The 19,992-nt window shown below is 47.3% G+C and overlaps 1 protein-coding gene across 1 annotated transcript in view; it reads right to left on the minus strand.

Annotated features, from left to right (window-relative positions):
* The window catches only part of TrpA1 (Transient receptor potential cation channel A1), a 150,961-nt gene that overhangs the window by 38,424 nt on the left and 92,545 nt on the right, over nt 1-19,992 (minus strand). The window contains exons 9-11 of the mRNA XM_050175210.3: nt 16,615-16,787; nt 12,830-12,994; nt 5,881-5,995 (exon numbers count right to left, since the gene is read on the minus strand). Of these exons, the coding sequence (XP_050031167.1) occupies nt 5,881-5,995; nt 12,830-12,994; nt 16,615-16,787 (453 nt within the window). The remainder of the gene's footprint in view (nt 1-5,880; nt 5,996-12,829; nt 12,995-16,614; nt 16,788-19,992) is intronic.

The following is a 19,992-nucleotide window of genomic DNA, read 5'->3' on the forward strand; positions in this document are numbered from 1 at the left end:
TAGCCCCAGGCTTCGTGCGGCGCGTTGAAATCTCCAGCCATAACAAGCGGCGTCTCCCTCGCCTTGGACGATGCCTTGGTTGTTAGGCTGTAGAAGGTCTGCCGGTTGTCCCCAGGAGAGCAGTACACATTGGTAACGTAGACGCTGTTCTTCAGCCAACTGTTGGGTATGATCTCGACAAGCAACGCTTCCAGTTTGGTGTTGCCAAGACGGAGATCGTGCTCCTGGAAGGCGCACTTCTTTGCAATAAGTATAGCGATGCCGAGCCCGTTCTCCGCTAACGAGGAGACAGCTCGGTATCCCTGGAGGGAAATAGTTTCCATTCCTGTTTCCTGTAGCAAAATGACGTGGGGCCTCTCTTGCGGCTCCCGGGCCTTGATGAACTGCACCAGTTGAGGCCTGCGCCTCCGGAAGCTGGCGCAGTTCCACTGCCACACGATGAGCTTACTATCCGGTCTTGCCATGTTTGGGCATGTTGGACCGGATGTGGGCTGGGGTGCCATCTTGCTCGTCAGCCCACGACTGCTGGCTGTCCTGTAGCATTTCACTGGACACCGCCTCCGGCCTGGCGGCTTCGCCGTAGTGTAGGTCACATCGCTTGGCAAGCTCGTTCTCAAGCAGTTGCACTCTGAGTAGAAGGGTCTGGTTACTCTGTACCAGCTCGGCAAAGGATTTTTGCATGCGGTCCAGGGACCTCTGCATGGCAGCCTCCGCCGTGCTCACATCCTCAACCGTACCCTGGGAGGAGGTGGCTCTGCGCTTGACCGCCCTTGCTGTGGCCCCTTCTTCCGTAGACGTTTGTCTTGCCGCGGCCGCTTGGACGGCGCTGGCGTTTCGGAAGGCCTCAAAGTCGGCCTTCATTCTCTGAATTTCCTCCTTGAGACTGGCGTTTTCGCTCATCAACTGCGCGATCCTGGGATCGTGCGCCCGCTCGCTCTCCTGTGCGGCGGCGTGTTGCGTCCGGCCCGTCTGCTTCGTCTGTTTCACTTTGTCGGCCCAGGTGGGACCTCCTGCGATGCGCACCTTGGACTTGGAGCGGCCCCTAGATTGAGAGCGCCCTCGTTGCACGGAGCGCCCACGTGAGCGGGAGCGCGTTCTAGAGCGGGAAAGACTGCGCGAGCGGGAACGCCCCCTCGAAGAACTCCTCTTCCGTAGCGCTGGCGTCAGTGCCTGGCTCACCTCACGTGCCGCGTTGGCGCCCTTCTTGGCGTCGCCAGTTTTCTTACGCCGGCGCCTTCGGCGTCTCTGCCTGACGACATACGGCGTTTGGAAGCGTTGCTCGCACTTACGATCAGCTGTTGGGTGAGGGCCTCCGCATATGCCGCATTTCGCCTCACACTGGTGGTCTTCAGTGGGGGACGCGGCTCCGCATCCCCTGCACTTCTTCACACTCGGGGTCGGACATACATCGGCCCTGTGGCCCAGTTCCCCACAACCGTAGCACACATCAACTTGCCTTCTGTATAGTGAGCAGGGCAGCATGCCCGCTCCGCACATGACAAAGTTCGGCACCCTCAGTCCGTCGAATAGGACGATAACCGTGGTGGTGGTCTTGATGCGACGCACCTCCAACGCGGTGGGGTTCCGCTGGTGTACGATCATTGCGCGGAGCTGAGCGTCATTGAACTCGATGTCGACTCCCCTGACAACACCCTTGCATGTATTGTCCGAGGCGGCCATGTACGCTGCCACTTCAAAGACCCCTTCGCGCAGGTGGATCTGTCGAACCATCGCGTAAGCACGCGCGTTCCTTTCTTCTGGTGTTGAGACGACGTAGATGTTTTGCGCATTATTTGGGCAGACGATGTCTTCGCCAACCTCGTCGGGTGAAAGCGCCGCCGCCATAGCCAGCGCTTGTGCCACCCTAATAGTGCTGATCTTCTTCACGTCGAGGCCACCCCTTGGCCTAACGATGACTCGAATATGGTCCCGTGGCAGTCTCGGGAGCCTTGAGGCTGCGGCCAGCTTCTTCAGCGCGTTCCGCGGGGCTGCCGTGCGGCGGCCGCCCCTGCCGCCTCTCTGCTTTACCGGGCTCGGCGTCGACTTGGAAGTTTCTTGCCTAGCCTTCTTAGTCTTGCCCATTGCCGTCGTCCAGCCGGGGCACCTTGCTTCTTCGGGGGTGATTTCTACCCCCTCCACCATCTCAACTTCGGGCATGATGCCCCACCAGCCGGAGTTAGGCCAAGGCCTAGCCCGTACTCCTCACCAGCGTTAACCCGTTAGGGTTAGAGCCGCCCGGCGTCGCGAAAAGTTCAAGGTCGTTTAAATGTCCGAGAAAAGCACCTACCGATATAAATCCGGTATCGGCTTGATCCCCGCAACAAACTGCGTCGAATGATGCACAATGTTCAAGCGTTTTCGCGGACTGTACCACCGAAAACATTTGAGGAAATGGGAGCCGATGTTTGCGCGTCCGCACTTCTCGGCGCCCCCTGGCGATCTCCATTGTTTTCGTAAAAAAAAAAAAAAAAAAAAAAAAAAAAAAGAAAACGTTGCTCAACAGTCAAACGGTCATTTCTTTTATCGCACTCTTTCCAGCTGCTTTCCTAACCTCTGGCGTTAGACCCCATTTTACGCCGCCTGCGTATGGCGTGCTGGCGTCAACCCGTTGAGCGAGTGAAGTGCGAGAATTTTGTGACTGAGCTCGTGCCCTGGCGCCTAGGTGTGGCATCTACGTTTGTTTACGATCATAAGTGAACTCGCACGGTGGTCGCGTGACAAAGCGCGACAACCCGTAACTCTTTCCTTGTGATGTAACAGGAAAGCTAGTTGACTCGTATGGAGGTTCTGACGACCTATATTTTACAGCGAAGCGTGAATATTACATCGGAGCTGTTTATGCACACCCTGTGCCGTCGTTGTCGGACTTCGCTAAAACTGTCGTCATCGACAATGGCTCGAGCGTCGACGTCTTCCACAAATTACTGGCTCCGTTGCCGCTCGTCATTCCAGTGTAGAATTTCACTTCTCTTCTGTCGTCGTGTTGAGGAGAACGCGTTTACGGGGGTATGAGCCATTGCTTAAGGGGGCATGAGCCATTCATTGTCTAACATGACGGACAGGTTTAATTTTGAAGCAATTTAATTTTGAAGACTCGCAAGCGGAAATGCCGGGCGGTTACTGCTAACCACGCCACCGAGAAAACTCGAGACATCGAACGCAAGCGACAGCGGCGGACTGCGGGCGTACGTTCACTGACGTCGTTCTCTCCGTAGCAGCCGAACGTGTGTGTAACCTCATTAATAAACGTAAAGACGTAACCAGTAATTGAGAGAGACCTTAATGAACAGTCGGCATTAACCCAGTGATAAACACCGGGGCCGCACGTTTCAGCTTCGATGGTTAACCATCTGTATGGAGTGCTTGGGCTGATTTTTTTCGTGGGCACGTGCAAAAACTGTGGGCCGATCCCTAAGATAGTGCGGAAAGGGTACAAGCGCAATGGCACATACCCCTGTGGAGTGCTGATAGTGGGCTCCAGGACCTCTAACATGCCCTTGCATTACCCTTGCCACAACCCAAAGAAGTCCCAGGGACAAGGGTGACATTACGATCGGATCTTAGCCCAAAAGGCCGACCCGTGTCGGCCATGTCTACGTTCGCACCGCCCTCTCTTTGTCGGCGTTCCAAGCGCTTGTGTATCTAGTTTCCTTCCCTTCCTTTTCTCGTGGTGGCGGTCCTGCCGAAACGTCACTCGGGTCTAGTTTCCTCCGGGTCATCGGGGCGGCGGTCCCGTCGTCCAGGCGAACGGCAATAAATGTGTGTGCGTATCTTTCTTCGCGATGACCACCGATCACGACAATAAATTATTCGCACCTGTGTTCAAAATTCTGTGTCGCCTCTGTGTCGCGTGCTAAACAGCTTCGCTGGTCATCCGCCTTCACAGAGTGGAATGGCTCATGATTTTATTATCAAGCAAGTTTCGTTTTATTTTTGCTTTTACGCACGCGCACATTTAGGGCGCGTGCTATTTGTCATTCATTCGTCCGGTGTGTCGATAAGGTCCTGGCTTGCTCCTAAGCATCCGCGCAGCTGTACGATTGGAGGTTACTGTGTGCGTTAACTATGTAGTTTCTTCAGTGTCTTGCCTAAGCGTGGTCGAGTGATACAGCATTTGCCGCTGTACGATCCGGAAAGCTACAATTTAGGAAAATGGTGCAAAGATTTTAGACCTGAATAAAGTGCAGCTTTGAGAGGAACTTTTTTTCGATGTCCATTTAAGCTAATGCATCTTGCGATGACCTAGTCGATCAACCGCCTGAGCCAGTAAATGCAATCACATACAGGATGTCCCAACTATCATCCACCAAGATTTAAAGATATGCAAATGCCGCGTAGCTTGACAGAACCAAGGTAATGTTGTTTACCATGGCTTCAAGATGCTTAGTTCATTTTTTGCATTCCGCCTAATCGCATAATTAATATTAAATGATTACTCAAGAGAGAGAGAGAGAGCAATATAGTAAGGCAGGGATGTTAACCAGTCAAGGGTCTGGTTGGCTACCCTACGCTGGGGGAAGGGACAATGGGAAGAGAGAGAAGGGAGAGGGAAGGTGTTGATGCGGGTACGGACAGTACTTGAGTTAAAGCCGCTCTCGCAAACCAGATGTTCTCAGAAAGCACAAAAGTGCCTTCACTGCCTTCTGAGCCGATGATCGGTGGGGACGGTACTCTAGTAATGTCTGTTCAATCAGAGTACGATCGTCGAATTTCCTGAATGCGTTGGACAAAGATTGTCTTTGTGTTTGAAATTGAGGACAATGGCACGATAAGTGTTCAACGTTCTCCTCGCATCCGCAAACATCACACGTAGGACTATCAGTCATTCTAAGTAGTGCTGAGTAGGCATTCGTGAAGGAAACTCCAAGCCACAACCGACACAGAAGAGGCGCTTCGCATCGCTGCAGACCGGCCGGAGGTCTGAGTTGAAGTGACGGGTTTAGGCTGTGCAGCCTTGTGTGCCTTGCATGTGCGGTAGTCCACTCTACAGCTGCTCAAATATTATAATTAGATGAAAAGTGCTCATGAGAAAATTGTAGAGCAACGTGAAAAACTCACACTTGCTCGGTCCCATACGGTCCCATACCGCTTTCTCTTGCTCGATACGTGCGGCATAAAAGTGTTTTCTGAGCGTGAAAGAAGCCCGCAAATACACGCAAAATTGTCGCGCGACTGCACGCTCTAGGCACCAAAAAAGCAGCTTTAACGATGAGCAATGTTATTCGGTGGTGTTTGTTGAAACATTGCCTCCACGGTTCTTGGCCACAGTGGGCAGTTGAAGGGGTTCTCGGAATGTGAACGAGGCTTTAATATTTTCAACCGAGACTTTCTTTCACCGAAGAAAACCACGCAGTTGAGCCGCCAGACATACGTTTGACATTTCATTTTTATTTTCGCCTTTCTTTTGCAGCTTGATAGGAACGTGAGTAAACTGCGGATTGCTCTGACGCCCAAGGAATGCATATAAGTGCGGGTGGAAATGCATAGCAAGCGTCTGTCTTGAGCAAAATACGTTTCATGCGTCGCTGTGCATAAAACGTCGAGTGGTGGCCGACGAGTAATACGTATAGCGTCTGAGAAAAGCTTGTATGCGTTTACGTCAAGTAATATACACACTGCAAAACTTCCAGACGGTTCTGCTTGTGCGAAAGCGTGAGCGTACTTTCGCAAGCGGAATTCAGTACTTTTTCTTTGTTCTCATGCGGCGTGCGCTCGACGCGTGGTGTTCACGAACTTCTTGTGTAGTCCAGTGTTCATTTTGTGCACTATGTGTCCGGCGACTCGCTGCTCAGTCGGGTGACAGATTCAGTCACATGAGTAAACAGACCACGTAAACTTACGCAACGGCTTCAACGCCGCGCGACAAGTGTCTGAACTCACCCCATCGCGGTCGGTCTGATCGAGCAGGTGTGAATGCACTGCCAGTAGCTGTTCCATGGTGTGAGTGAAGCCGTTGGTGACTGCGTAGTGGAGAGGAGTCCTTCCCTTGTGGTCCCTGAGTCATGTGAAAAGAGCGACGTGAACAATCAACCAGAATAAGCAGAGAGCAGGCCTGCATAATGTCATCGATATGCTCAAGTCTTTCAAGCTTGGTGCGTTCGTTCTGTGAATTCATCGTTATGCAGTTGACGCCTAGGCCGGCACTTTGTGTTTACAGCTGCATCGGGTCAAGGGACACGTTGTGTTTGATGAGCAAAACGTGAACAAGGTGAATGCAGGAGCCAACGTTTCGACAAGTGGACTTGTCTTCTTCAAGGCGACGTACGCTTTCCTCGCCTTGAAGAAGACAAGTCCACTTGTCGAAACGTTGGCTCATGCATTCACCTTGTTCACGTTTTGCTCACCGTCTTGAATTTCCATCTCCCGCATTGCACGTTGTGTTTGAGTCACTTTGCCGCTTATAGTGAAATATGCGTAGTATATATTGGAACCGGGTTTCGTTGCTGAGCTTTTCTACTGACAAATTTCATCTGTAGCACGAGCAACGAACGTGATGCTTGAAAAAATAAAAAAGCCACAAGTCCGGCATAGCTTTTGATGGCTTTCACCTCTAGAGCTCGCAACGAATATAATAGAAGCGCTGCAGAAGGCCAATGAACCTATTAAACGCGTACGAAAAAACTGCTAGTTTAGCGGGTCTGGTTATCTGTGACGGCGATACCCAGCGTAATTTGGTGCGACATGATTTGAAGAAATCATTTGCGTTTCAAAGTTAGTTGGTGTTTTCTTTGATTTCCATTATTAAATTAAATTATGGGGTTTTACGTGCCAAAACCACTTTCTGATTATGAGGCACGCCGTAGTGGAGGGCTCCGGAAATTTCGACCACCTGGGGTTCTTTAAGGTTCACCTAAAACTAATTCCACGGGTGTTTTCGCATTTCGCCCACATCGAAATGCGGCCGCCGTGGCCGGGATTCGATCCCGCGACCTCGTGCGCAGCAGCCCAAAAACATAGCCACTGAGCAACTACGGCGGGTATTTCCATTCTTACGGGGCGACAAATCGGTTCGAAATAGAAGTCACCCCCGAAAAGCAGTTAAGCAGACAATCGGGGTGCTTACATAAACCCGGGCAAAAAACGGGGTCGAGTACGCTTTGTCGGGAGGAGATTTGCCGGTCATCTTCATGTAAATACTAGCCGGTCGTGATGAGCGCAGCTAGTGACGTTACGTAGTCACTAGCCAGTCACTAGCTGCATCTGCAGCACACACGTAAACGGGGACGGATCGGGCCGGTTCTTCGCTGCCAGCACCACCTAATCAAATGAGTCGTCTTAACACTGGTGTCAACGCACGCTGTCGCAAGTCTCGACCCGTCAGGTACGAGCTCATATAAACGATGTCGAGTGTCTGTGCCCGACTTCTGACTCGACGTCGAGTGTCTGTGCCCGATTTTTGACTCGACCCGCACCTGTTGGGTTCACGTAAGCGGGAGTGAATGCGCGATGTCATTTATCAGAATTTCGGAGAAGTGCCAACGCTGACCGTGCCTATGCTATCATCACAAATGTTATTCATAATAATTTGGTTAAATACCAAACAGCCCCATTATCGCAAAGAACTTTCGCAGCGCCAGCTAGATAAATTGCGTCTAAGCAGTGTCATGTAGCAAAAGCTTGTTGCTTTTCCTGCATTGTAAAATAAAAAGAAAAGAAAAGAACTTCACCTTGTATTTCATCAGTGTATTAGCGTGTTATTGTTTTCATACATTAAACACAAGATGCCCTAGTATCATTTTTCGTAAGCTGAGTTTGATACCTTACGTAAGGATGACTTAAGCGGTGCAATGACCGCCATGCCAGTAGAAACTTCTCTGACACGCTTTAGGAAATCTCCTGTTCGCTACAGCTCAGAAAAGCAATAATTATTTAGTTATTTATTCTACTAATTAACATTTTACTTGAATCACATATTATGTGGTGTTACAAGTGTACTGCACATGGCCAGAAATACAGGCGATCAAGTTATTCTAATATTTCTCTGTGCGAGAGGGTGCCCGGGTTTCGTCTGGTTAAATTAGCGTATCGCATGGGGCATCGGCTTTGTCATCTGGAAGTTTGAATCAACGGGAGTTGAGGTGTAAGGACATCAAAGCATGGCAAAAGAAGCGTAATTCCGAATTTCATCTTCCCTGGGTACAGTATGTTGAGCCTGTATAGTGTCACACTCATTGTGTACAGTAATCCGAGCAGTCAAAACGAAACAACCATTAGTAGAGCAAAATGGCTCCGCCTGAACTGCAACACAATAAAGCGAATTGGTTTTCGCGAAATCCAATGCCTCTTCGCGAAGCCCACAGAGTGCGTCATTATTGGGCCAACGTTCGTTCGCGTTGTTTGCATTCGCAAGGGGGAAAAGGCAGCAGCCAAGTAATGCGAGGCGAGACGGTCTAGCGCACACCATGATCTCCCTTTGTTTAGAAAGGGAGGATTTGTCAAGAACAGGTCGCCTAGCAACGGCTATTTTCTGCCCGCTATGCCCATTAACTCTCTCTCATGTTATTTGTTCATTTGTTTGTATCCATGTTCATTCGTTTGCAATCTGCCCATAGTGAAGTTAGTTTCGTAGCTCAAGGAGGGCTTGAAATATAACCTCTTGAATGAACGCGCAGAGGGCATGTAACCCTACCAAGACAAAACAAGGTTCCACAACTGGGAAATTACAAGAACTTTTTCTAATTTATTTCCGGGCGTGGAGAACGCATTCCTCCAAAAAAGAAAAAACAAGGTAAGGTGCTGTTTGAGTAAAAAAAAAGTAGCATAGTAATTCAATATTTAGTAATCGGTTTGCTTAACTGTTTACGTCTAAAGCTCGCTCCAGCGCATCAAAAATGCTACTAAGGATTATTGCCTCAACTTTCTTTCGCTAGTTCCCTGTAATGCTACTCTGTTTTGAAACCTCAGAATTCTCATTTAAGCACAGTAATCTTAACGCATAGCCTACAGCAGGGCTTTTCAGTTTACAGTTGTGTATAATTCAACTGAAAAGTCGCTAATAAATAATTACTGTACTTATTAGGTTACAACTCGAATAACGCGCCGTTGGAATAAAACAGAAACAGCGCGACACAGGACGAGCGAGCAAAGAGCACAGGACAGCAGCGCTCTGTCATCTGTCGCGCTGTTTCTGTTTTCTTGTTTCCAACGATGGACAAACCAGCCTTTTTGAATACACTGCTAACACATCGTTCTTTGTTTTTGTACAAATGCACTCTGCATGGCCCAATATAAAGCTAAACCAGCCCTCCTAATTTTCCTCGGTGGGAACTGTGAATGGGTAATAAAACGTTAAACCTTAAGTTTTGAGGTGCCTAACTCAGCGTACCAGAAATTATAGGTGGACTTTATGGAGTATGTACGTGTAGCCAATATCTTTATCAAAGCATTATGACCGGGTTTGAACAGATGATGTAAAGTTTTGGTGGTGATTCATAGGGAATAGAAAGAAAGGACACTCATGGTACAAAAATCAAGGCAGAAGTTGAGCCAGTGGGATTTCTATAAATTTTACATTATATATATATATATATATATATATATATATATATATATATATATATATATATATATAATATTTTTTGCTTTGTGGGGCTTCATGTTTCTAATACCGGGGACGGTTCACAAAAATGTCCTACGCTAGAAATGTTCTTAAGAGACAATGCCAGCCAATCTTGTTGCTGTGCATGCCGGTGACAGACAGAGATTACTTACAAACAAAAGTCTGCGCATCCTGCGTTTGGTCGATCATAGTCAGTATCGGAGTACACTACCGCTATGTAGTGTAAGCTGTTTGTTCGAGCTCCTCTTATCTTTCCGTCTATCCCCCCTTCCACTCTCTTTCTCTTTTCATTCCCCTCAAGCTTTCCCCCGGGCAGAGTAGCCAACCGAAACTACCTCTGCTTAACCTCCCTGCCTTTCTATGCATCATTCTCTGTCTCTCTCTTGACTTTGGTGTGTCGAGCAGCTTCGACGAAGATGAAGTTATCTGCACATGTGCTAAAGCTTTTGTACCGGGTTCCATGGAATCGCCTAATATCGGAGAAAAATTTTTTTTTTTTTTGATGCGAATAGCTTCCTTTGGCTCTTTCGCCCGCTATAGTTGTCGGCGGCTGGGCTGTCGGTAAATGGGGGCTGGTGACTGGTGATCGGCGGCTGGTGATGGGTGGCTGGTGGTTGGTGTTTGGTGGCGAGGTGCATTCATGGCTCAAACGCCAATGTACGTAGTTATTTGAGATGCGCGCGCTGTCGGGAGAGAGCATTGCCAAAAACTATACAGGTCGCTTCCCATGCCGGTGCTCGCGTTGCTGGAGACAACACAGATAGGGCGAATCGACCTATATTTATAGGCACTTCAACCACACGGCCATACATACGCCGGCTAACGGCTCTCTTCTCTACGGAATAACGGAATAAAACAGCAAACGCTACCGCAATGTCCTGACTGCAACTATATATGCGTCTTCAAGCACGTCAATCCTGTAATAAACTGAATGGCTTTGTAGAGGTGTTCGGCTAATCGCTTACATTGAGAATTATCGCCGATGTTTTGTGCGCAAGTTTGTTTTTCGTAGAAAATCTCCACTCGAAAAAGTAATTGCAGGAATATTAATGGACGGCGCGTTTCTGAACAGAAATATGGCTCGCGAAAAAGCAACCCTATACTCTTTTTCTCATTAGAACTTGTTGCCTAAAACGACGACATGTATGAAAAGCGTGAGACAAAATTAAAAAAAAAACGCAGTGATGCTCGAGGAAACTTAGACCTAATGCCTGTTGCTTCTTCATTTGTTCTAGACAAAGACACGAGGCTGTGCCTGAAGAAGCTGATAATAGAAGACAATGCTTGCCTACAGCGCGAATGATACAGCGGAGGTGCTGCAGCCAAAAGTGTCGCTTCAAAAGAGAGTGAATGAGACCAATTATGACGACACAGAACATCTCATTATGGGGTGAGCTGGCGTATATTATTGTTCATTATATCGAAACAGATGTGCGATACTTCGCAATAATTTAAAAGAAAAATCGAATGTGCAAGCCATATGCATCTCAGATCATCTGCCAGTATTTTTCTGCAGTTTGGCTTTCCACGAGGTTCTTGCTCCTCTCACAGGGAAGAAGAAAAGAAAAAGAAAACACTCATCACTCAGCAAAATAGGGACATGAAATCAGCAGACACTTCTTCCTATTCTTTAAAGCTGGGATAAAGTCCATCCGATTACAAAACGGGAAGATGCATTCAAGCGAGCGTTACCAGAAAGCCGAGTCCACGTTCCCTCGAGTCTTTGTCCTGCTGCATAAAGCGAAGCTCAAGAAAGATGTCAGTGACAGGACCACCGTTCAATTACCCGACGAATGGAATTCATACGAAAGATGGCAACATCCTCCTGAGGCGTTGTGTAACCCCAAGCTGCGTCAGCTAAGTTCCTAAAGTACTGTTCATAGCCCACGACAAAAAAAAAAAAAAAAAAAAAGGCTTCACCGTGACCCTCCGGTGTCCTCGCGTTTAGCCCTGAATTTTATTTTATTTTATTTCGATTGTCGACAAGTCCATACCAGAGAAGTAAGTGGAGAAACAGCTCGCCTCGGCGTTTTACGAAATTTGGAAAAAAGGTTTATTCGACTGGTCATCGCTTTTGCCAAGAAATAGCATATTTAATTGGATATTTTTCTAGAAAGCCATATTGTATTACGGGCTTTAGCCTTGACTAGACAACCGAGAGAATCGAGTTTGGAAGCAAGCGCCTTGTCCAGTCTTCAACTAAGGACGAGGTGAACGTTCTTAAAATATTATTATTATTTCGCGCCTTCACAAGTTTGATATATATGTTGGCTTCTAAGGTATGCTTAATAAAAATCGGGAGCCTCGGTTAACCCCCTTTCTTCTCGTTTATATATATATATATATATATACCCTTTCTTTGTGGAGGCCGATTTGGGATTAGTGGCGTGCCTCTGTGCTCCAAATCAACGCTTTTTCCTTTGCCCGAGTTACCGCAACGGTCTTGGTGGAGGGCTCCTCATCATCACCTCCCACAGAATGTGCATTGAAATATGAGTCATGAAGCACGCCATTACGAGAAACTTTGGCAATCATGCAAAAAATAAAGGAGCTTGCGCGTGGTCGCACATTCATCAAGTCAGTGCTAGACGGCTCTTCACATCTGGATTTACCGATAATGAATTTCACTTGTTTCATCAAGGCAGAAAACTACTTTCTTCAACTTGTTTTGTCAATTCGGCCAGCAGAGTTAGCTTTTTTGTACCGCTTTTCCAATGCAGTTGGCCACGGCTGCATTTCTTCGTTTACTGCTGCTTTGCCTCTGGGTCATATGCTTAACAGAAAAATGAGGAATGAATTTTGTCAGTAAATGTGTAGTTATGGCACTATAGAATGGGTAATTTACGACAATGAACTTATATGCCCGTTCGTTAAGTAATATCATATGAAGCCAACAAACACTGACACCCAGGACAACATAGGAGAAACTACTTCTGCCTAATAAGTGGAATAAAGAAAGTATAAATAAATGGAAATGAAAGTGGATGAAAACTCAACTTGCCACAAGTGGGGAACGATCCCACATCCACTGTCATTTCTATTTATTTACCGTGTCTTTATTGCATTTATTAAGCAGAAGTAATTTCTCCTATGTTGTCCTTAGTGTCACTGTTTGTTGGCTTCTTATGATATGACTAAATAGAATTGGGCCCCCCAGTTAACCCCCTTTCTTCTCGTTTGTTCGTTAAGGCACTCGAGTATCCATCGCAATCCGCTGGTGTCGACTTCTTGTACAGGCTCTAAAAGGACACCCGAACTCTTGGCACTCACCTGTGAAGCAGTGCGCCTTTCACCAGGAGTAGGTGGACCACCCTAGTGTGTCCATTCTGCGAAGCTATGTGTAGCGGCGTCTTGCCTTCACCGTCCATCTCGTTGATGATCAGGTGACCCTTCTTGCTTTCGAGCAGGTGACGAACGGTGTTGTAACGACCGTACCTATAGTGCCGGAAAGATGTCAGGACTGATGTCACTGTGATGGCATGTCGCCGAAACGGCCGATCTGGTGAAGGTTGTGTTAGATACTTTGCCAACGCTCACGCGAACACTTCTCAGGATGAGGAAATGGTTTAGTTGGTAATGATCCATTGCGAGTAGTACAACTTAAATTCTCGCGTAAGACGGGGACATCCAAACATTTTCTGAAAGCAAAACTATTTTCAAATACGTACACGATTCCTGCTGGCTGCTGGCGCGAGCTTACAAAAAAAAAATTTTTTTTCTCTCACATTTCAGTAACGGTTGGTGCCAGTGGTTGTTAAGAGTGCGTTTGTGAAGCGCAATGAATGATTGACTTTTTCGAGTCTGTATAATAGGTTGGGCTGCTCGCAAGGCTTCATTATACTATACAATCAACATATTATTCAACATTAAAATAGGCTTTCCCAAACTTCTCAGTAAATAGTGAGCACGCTAAATGTAGATGACTTGTCATATTGAAATATTCAAGTAGTTCTCTCTCATTATGACTGCTCAATAAGGGAAACCAGCAATGACTTAATAATTAGGTTCTTGAGTCTAACAAATATTGACTGGCGGTAAGAATGCAAAACCTTGTGACGCGGGAAATGTGATATCTTCTTCCTTGGCAAAATGATCAAAGACTTCTCGATGCGTTTTGTGTAATAGTGAATGCTTGTTGACCTTCATTTCCCGGTCACGGTATGAACGCTTTTAATATTCAAAAGTTCTGGCTCTTCAAAGTGTATTTACGAATATGGCGCAGAGCCAACGGGCTTGTGGCGTGGCTATGCGGTTTCTTTTGGTGCATATTTATAAGGTCGCCTTTGCTTTCAATGCCTCGGAACCGCCACGTGCATTTTGTCGGCCATCAAAGGAACGCCAAGCTCCATTTCAAGGAATGGCATCATGAACATGACGAACTCCTTCGTATTTAAATAAAACTAGCCCTCTTGGTTACAGCTTCAAAGCTTAAAGGTCACGTGGTATCGCACACGAGTGCCTACTGATCCCCCTAGAGAGAGAGAGAGAGAAAGCAAGGACAGGAAAGGCAGAGAGGTTAACCAGAAGAGCACCCGGTTTGCTACCCTACACTGGGGGTGGAGAAAAGGGGAATAGAAAGAGGAAAAAGGGAGAGAGTAAGGAACTCCTAACTAAGGAAACCTACGCAGCTGTATACATGTAACCCGCATTTGTCGCCCTTCCTCTTTCGGGAGCCGACGCCGCGAAAAAAATTTTCCTTACTTGCGCTTGACCTGACATGAACTCAATGGAATTCATCCGAGTCACAAGTGCACGCCTTCATACCCTGGGCCCTAATTTACAGCTCCATGTACAGCCCGACTTCTACGACGTAACCGCACCCTTCTAGTCCGTCTATGGCTTGGAGTAGCATTTTCAAATCCGTAATCCTTTCTTACGGTAATGGCCAACAACCCACTTTGTTACTTCTGCGGGTGCAATGAAACAATCACGCACCTTCTTTTTGAGTACCCTCGTTTCAATCCACAAAGAGCAGCCCTCTCAGCCGCCCTAGACAAACTGGACAGGCGGCCAACAATACAAAACATCCTTGGAAACTGACCTATGCGAACATCAGCGCGATCCGCTATGAAGGCGCTGCTGCGGTACTTAAAAGACACGGGACTTTCTGACATATTGCGACTGTACACTGTGTGACCTAGGATTGGACGGTGACACTGCGTAACACTAGGAACGCCTCTGCAAGCTGCGTGACAGTACCCAAAGAAACAGTTCGTGTGTATCGTGTGTGCGTGTTTTCTTTCTTTTTTTTCCACTTTTTTTTCATTTTCTCTCTCTCACCTATCAGATCCCTTTGCCCCTCCCCCAGTACAGGGTAGCCAACCGGACATAATCTCTGGTTAACCTCCCTGTCTTTCCTTTGCCGTTCTCTCTCTTTCTCTCTCTCACTCACATTTAGGCAAACGTCCCTGTCTGGCTTCAAGCGAGGATTTCCTCTTTTTTTTTTGGCTCCTTATTCATTCCTTGAGAAATCCATTGACTGTCAGACCTACCAATCTTTCGGACTTAAGGGAGATTAAACTCCAATGTTCCTTCAAAGTAAATCCATGCAACTAACGCTGTCGTATTTCGGTCACATCATGCGGGCTACCAGTTCAACGGAACGTAGTTTAACGCTTGCTAAAGCTGAAGACCAGAGAGAACGGGGAAGCCAGTGCGCGAGATGGTTAGATGGCATCATTCGGGCTACAAGGAATCGTCTCAGTGAGCTTAAAAAACTTGTTTTAAGCAAGCTTTTTAGTGGTATTGTTATGTTCATGGTGTTACCAAGAGTCGAAAGTGATTCGATGGTACGTAACAACGTTCGTTTCTTATGCGACTGTATAGCACGTTGTTGCTTTAAAATCTTTTGTGATTGCGTCGACACTGTCCAATAAACACCGTGAGTATGCATTTTCTTTGAAGCTGAAGTACTCGCTCCACCATAGCGTCAAGATTGTGTGGTGGCTTGTCACCCTCATAAGTCAAGATTTTCCAATTGTGGTTATGTGCGTGCGCAATGCGCAAATCCGCGAGAGTGCTGCGGTAGTTTGCAAAGTCATTTCACCTGAACCGCCACGTGAGACTGAGTAACCCGCTCCGGCGCACAATTATTTTATTTTGCTATCTATTCGCTTGTTCCTCTCTTCGTCTGTCCTGCCATTAGCCACTTTTCCCGAGGCACATTACAGTCAATAAACAACAGCTCTCCATGGCATTCCTATATTTGATTTATCTAGCCGTCTCCGTGAAAGCGACATGGTTAACACCGTCGAAACTTAAAATTGTAAGGATTTGCACTTGATGGTTTAGTCGATGACATGTTAAAGTGACCTGGCGAGGGAAAGACTAGAGAGTGAAAAGGGGAGGGGGAGTGGTTCTGTATTTACACCAACTTGTGACTCAAGTGCTGATTAGAGATATCAGACCTGTGCCTCGAAGTAGATCAATCGTTGCACCATTTCGAATCACGATGCAGGAGGTGCATTTCTTTCGCGCTATCAATGTTGTAGTTGCAGAGTCGTTAACAATTTGTGATTCTGCAACACTTGTCGTGACTGTATTGCCCCTCTAGAACATTCACTGACACTGCAGCTTGCGAGGTCTGTGGCACCGAAGAAAACATCGACCACCTGCTGTGCCACTGTCCAAGATATGCCTCAGAGAGACAAGAACTTGCCAAAGCTTTCCAAAAACTGGACAATCGGCCGCTTTCTGTGCAGGTGCTGCTAGAACACCGCCCCCATCGCCCGTCGGCCCATAAAGCGGTGAAGGCGCTTTTGTGTTTCTTAAGGACGACGGGTTTGTGCGACCATCTGTGACTAATAACGCGATTTCTGTAAGACCACACGCGTCAGCGAACTCGCCGCAATTTCCTTCTTTCCTTCTCTCCTCTCTCTCCCTGTGATCTTTGTTTTCCCCTTTCCCATTCCCCCGGTGTAGGGTAGCCAACCGGACGCTATTCTGGTTAACCTCCCTGCCTTCTACTTTTCTCTTTCCTCCTCCTCCTCCAAAAAAGGAACAAAAGTAATATCACAATGCACCCCTGTTCACTGGGGCTACTGCTGGTCGCTCACCTTGCGGCAAAGTGTAGGGGCGACTGATTGTCGTTGTTCTTGAGGTTTACGATGGCGCCAAAGTGGAGCAGGCTTTCGATTGTTTTGAGCTGGCCGTTTCTCGAAGCGTAATGCATCGCTGTGCAGCCCTGGATATCGCGCTCGTTGAGCAGCTCGGCGAAGTCTTTCAGTCGCTGTAAAATAACACCATGCGAAGAAGTTTTATCAGTTACACTTCCGGCACTGCAAGAGAAACAGAATTCAAACATTCATTTTTACGAGTGTTACATGCCCGTAACTCCGCAATAAAAATACCATATGATTATGAAACTTACATTTTCAAATGATGAAAGTTTGCTATTGGGTATTGGAGTTCCGGGCGTATATATTCCTTCAATTCGGCATAAAGAGGATGAAGTGGAGCCGGGTAGGCTATGGGATGCGTAAGGCCGATAACCGGTGGTTTATTAGAGTTACCGAATGAGGTATTAAGACAAGGGAAGCACAGTCGAGAAAAGGGGATAACTAGGTGGTGTGATGAAATTAGTACATCTTCAGGTATAAGATAGGGTCAGCTGGCGCAAGACAGGAACAATTGGAGATCGCTGGGAAAGGCCTTCGTCCTACAGTGGATATAAAATAGGCTGATGATGATAACGATAATATTTCTTCAATAATGATTGCTGGTTTCTTCATCGGGATTATTCAGATGTAGAGAAAGACAGTGCCAAATAGCCAGGAACCATAAAAGAGTAAGGTAGCAAAGGCCAAAGCATTGACGTATGCTGGTATCCTTTGCTTCTTGGGTAGAAGGGCATTGCAAAGAAAAGTTGCCCACAGGCTATGGGAATGTTCGTAACTTTTATCGTTAATTTGAGCTGATTAGATCGCAGATGTGCGCGTGCGCAAAATAGAGGGAACAAATAGAAGACTTAGCTTTCCATAAGCGTAGTCGGTACATCCCTGTCATCAAAGAATAATGGAAGAAAAATGTCATCTTGTGTCCGCGGTGTCAAAAAAGTTCCGTGAGTTGCTCATTGGGACAGATAAAAAAAATGATGCACTGGCCCTACTTGCGCTGCGCTCATATCCTTTTTAATGGTTTGGCACAAGTTACGTTTAACGTATTGAATAAATATGGGGTTTTACGTGCTAAAACCACTTTCTGATTATGAGGCACGCCGTAGTAGAGGACTCCGGAAATTTTCACCACCTGGGGTTCTTTAACGTGCACCTAAATCCAAGTACACTGGTGTTTTCACATTTCGCCCCCATCGAAATGCGGCCGCCGTGGCCGGGATTAGATCCCACGACCTCGTGCACAGCAGCCCAGCACCATAGCCACTGAGCAACCACGGCGGGTATCTTGATTACGGTTTACACATGAATTTTACAAGACGGTGGACCACGAAACCTGTTGCACCGCTGGCGTTGGCTTCGTGTCTTCATATTTAGAGCCAGCGCTACAGAAATCTTAGGGCAATAATAGCGCGCCGGTGACGAAGGGAGCAAGGTTTTTAACTGAACTTTGCTCTGTAGTAAGCAGCTTTACTGCTGATTAAAATTTCATATAAGCCCACGAGTTCAAATACTCTGGTTGTTTAAGAACACATGGTCTAACATTTCAAAGCAGCATGCGCAGCTTATACACGCGACGACAATATCTCTGCATAAAATTGAAGTATTATACAAGTCTGCCTACAGACTGTCGGCATAAAGTCGATATATATCCCTATAAGTGTATAGCTGAAGCCAGCTTTAGCTTCCGCGAATGGCTGGTGCCTGAACTCTTTAGACGCCAGTGTCGCAGGACTACTGGCGTCAACGGCCCCAGTGGTTTGTGGTATGTATTGTTGCCTGTGCCTGTGCCTGTATCTATTGTTGCCTGTTGCCTGAAGTACCTTCAGCTGGAACTCATTCTGACGCTCGCTTCCGCGAAGCTGCGAGGTTTTCAAACAGGATACGGTGCAGTGATCATAGCTACAGCTAGCGCCAGCTGCAGGGCTGTTTTTTTTTTTTTTTGAAGACGATCGAGAGGAAGCCTTGCGATCAAGGGTCACGACAGAGAAGGTTCAGTACTACAGACGGTGAGTAAGACTGTTCGCAACGAGAAGTAATCGACCTATCGGGTTTCGCTATCCGGGGGCAATCCTCCCTTTCTTTGTCAGCTTCCCATATGAAACCCTTTGTTGCGAGCACGACAATCGATTGTTGGGGGCTCAGAAACGGTTGACACAGAGCGACGGGAGAGACGTGGACACTGGCCTGCGCTTGTCAGGTCCTTGTACTGTCATTTACATCGCTTGTACTGGTGCTATTGGACTGGGCGCAGATAAACTACAACAGTCCGAATAATTTTATTTCTTCTTTATGCGTGGCTGGAAGTGTTTCTTTTTGATCTATCTCGCGATCAACCTCGACCGCGCAGTTTACGGTGAACAAAGATACTCCATTCGGTATCTCGCTTGAACTGTCGGCGCGTACAGGTTTGTGCTAACTGTGCCAGCAACAAATGTTGCCTCTCCACAGTCGTCATCAATAAGGCGTGCTTTCAAATAGTGATATTGCACCTGTGTATTGGCAAGTTTTGCACGGTATTTCTTATTATTGCATTCACTTGAGTGATTGGCTTGTGTCTACTAGTGGAAACTGTAGAACCTGTTGCAATACTGCTGTCTTCCTTTTTCAATTTCTTTTTTTCCCGTAGACTCTTCTAGCCCGTTTCCAGGATTCATTATTGCTCGAATGCTCTCGTTTGAGCTCCAGCGATATTGCACTTATAGAAAACGCGCTGTAAGCGCCAGAACGCTCTCATACGACCTCCTCCACGCCCTTTCTTTATATATATGCCGGTGGCCAGTTGATGACGCCGATTGGAAAATGCACAGCCAGAATAGTAATCGCCGGCGCAACCTTCGTCGCCACCCTCGTCATTCTCTTTGAGTGTTGTAAAGAACTTATATTGGGGATGGATTTTTTGAGAGAGTATGGTGCAGTGATTAATGTCCGTGACCTCGTCGTCACATTTTCTACGAGTTCAGACGACGTCGACCCCGCAGAGCACCAGCGACCCCGCTTACGTATCGCCGACGACGACGTCGCGCTTCCACCGCGAAGCTGTTCCCTCGTGCCTGTAATCTGCGACAACTTCAACACTGGCACTGGCGTCGCTGAACACATCGACGCACTGGTACTGAGTCAAGGCGTTTCCATCGCCAGGGCCGTAATTGACGTACACGACGGACGTGCTGAACTCCTGCTGACGAATTTTACCGGGGAACGTCGACACATTGTTAAAGGCACGGCTGTTGCTTACTTCGACGAATTTACATCAATACAGGACTGCCTCTCAGTGGAGCACGCGACGTTCACTGGGGCTATGCCTGCCCCTGTGGTCGA

The sequence above is a fragment of the Dermacentor andersoni genome, chromosome 9 (genome assembly GCF_023375885.2).
Source record: "Dermacentor andersoni chromosome 9, qqDerAnde1_hic_scaffold, whole genome shotgun sequence".
NCBI classification, from domain to species: Eukaryota; Metazoa; Arthropoda; class Arachnida; order Ixodida; family Ixodidae; genus Dermacentor; species Dermacentor andersoni.